Genomic DNA, 1858 nt, shown 5'->3' with positions numbered 1-1858 from the left:
GCCCGTCAGTAGGGGCATGTTGTTGCGTCTCCATGTGACAGGGGTAGTGAGGTCAGAGGTTCGTACAGGATAAGGTCGCCGTCTCCCCTTCCATGATGACCGGTGTCCCGGGGCTTCTCTCATGAGTACTTTAACTGGACAAGAGGAAAGTCAACTCTCAAATGTGTAACAGATGGCATATATATTAGTGTTTATACTTTATACTTCTTGGGGTTTTGTATGCACTGACATGACTGTGATGAAGCAATACATCACATTTTCTTCAATATTTTTATAGTGTTATTAAATATAAAGTGATTTATGTTCTTAGCTTTATCCTTTGAAAATAGACACGTGAAAATATTCTAGGGATGAGCATGCACATCTTCAATATGTGCCCATTGTTCCTCTTTAGAGCATTTAACTATACAGTATGTAGCAATAAAAGTATTGGGTGGTGAGTTGATACAATTCCAAGTCTGGAAGATTAAAACCAGCCTCAGACTTAGGAAGATGTAATACTTTCCTTTTTATTCTATGGATTTTATGACTAGTATACTTTTTTAAAGAACGTCTTCGGCGGGGTAATTGGTATTACCGAACATAAATGCAAAAACTTTGGGAGTCATGCCATTCTAAAGAAATGAAATCTACCTGGAAGGTTAATGGGAAGATTATTCCATTTAATTAGATCAGATTTCATATTGTTGAGTAATGGAATAAAGTTATCTTCATATATTTGTTGTTTGCTGTCACTAGTTAAGCATCCTAAGTATTTAATATGTTTTGTTATCCACTTAAAGGACTGCTGTGCATCATGAGGTATTATTATTTTTCCATTATTTTGTTCCTTTCCAAGATAATTTTATATCCTGAGATTTTAGTGTATTCAGAAAATATTTTTAGCAAAGGGGGCATTGAGCTTTCAATATTGGTGAGGTATATCAGGAGATCACATGCAAATATGTTTATTTATATTCATGTTTATTAATTCCAATACCTGTTACATTTGGGTCCTGTCTAATTCTTAGTATTACCAAGTTCTTCCTTCTCTGTCTCCCTGTAACGGGTGTCTAGATCTTCCTCCTCCTCGGACGAGGAGAGGAGAGAAGGATCGGAGGACCAAAATGCAGCGGGTTGTGAATACATAATGATTTATTTACAGACGAAGACGAAACACGAAGAACACTTGAAATTATTACAAAATAACAAAACGAAAACYTAGACAGACCTGAAATCTGAGAACTTACATGAAACACGAAGAACGCACGAACAGGTACAGACTACAACAAACGAACGAACAAACGAACAAACCGAAACAGTCCCGTGTGGTGCATAGACACAGACACGGAAGACAATCACCCACAAACAAACAGTGTGAACAGCCAACCTATATATGGTTCTCAATCAGAGGAAAACGTCAAACACCTGTCTCTGATTGAGAACCATATAAGGCTAATTACAAGTGACCTAAACATAGAAACACAAAACATAGAATGCCCACCCCAACTCACGCCCTGACCAACTAAACACATACAAAAATAACATAAAACAGGTCAGGAACGTGACACTCCCAAACCAAATACATCCCTATCCACAACCCCCTCCCAGTTCTCCCCCATTTACTCCACCCAAGCCAAGCCTGTTCCACCCTCCCATTGCTGCCCTCTCTTACAAATCTATGTTCCATTTGACCAGTGTTAGGATGAGTAATACACAGAAAGAATTCTGAATATTGTGACCCCCTGAGATAAACATAAGATCCTGGTTATGTTGCTTCTCTCTAGATGATGGGGAATCCTTACCTGTGACAGTCAGATTGGCGCTGCTCTGCATGTCTCCAGTGTCACAGGAGTATATCCCAGAGTCATCTGGGTCC

The 1858-nt window shown here is 39.0% G+C and overlaps 1 protein-coding gene across 1 annotated transcript in view; it reads right to left on the bottom strand.

The window, feature by feature from the left end:
• The window catches only part of LOC111975905 (obscurin-like), a 77026-nt gene that overhangs the window by 46626 nt on the left and 28542 nt on the right, over positions 1–1858 (bottom strand). Inside the window, exon 34 of the mRNA XM_070447707.1 lies at positions 1785–1850. Coding sequence (XP_070303808.1) covers positions 1785–1850 — 66 coding nt within the window. The remainder of the gene's footprint in view (positions 1–1784; positions 1851–1858) is intronic.

This window comes from Salvelinus sp. IW2-2015, linkage group LG16, assembly GCF_002910315.2.
Source record: "Salvelinus sp. IW2-2015 linkage group LG16, ASM291031v2, whole genome shotgun sequence".
NCBI lineage: Eukaryota > Metazoa > Chordata > Actinopteri > Salmoniformes > Salmonidae > Salvelinus > Salvelinus sp. IW2-2015.
This window is presented reverse-complemented; position numbering and strand designations above follow the sequence as displayed.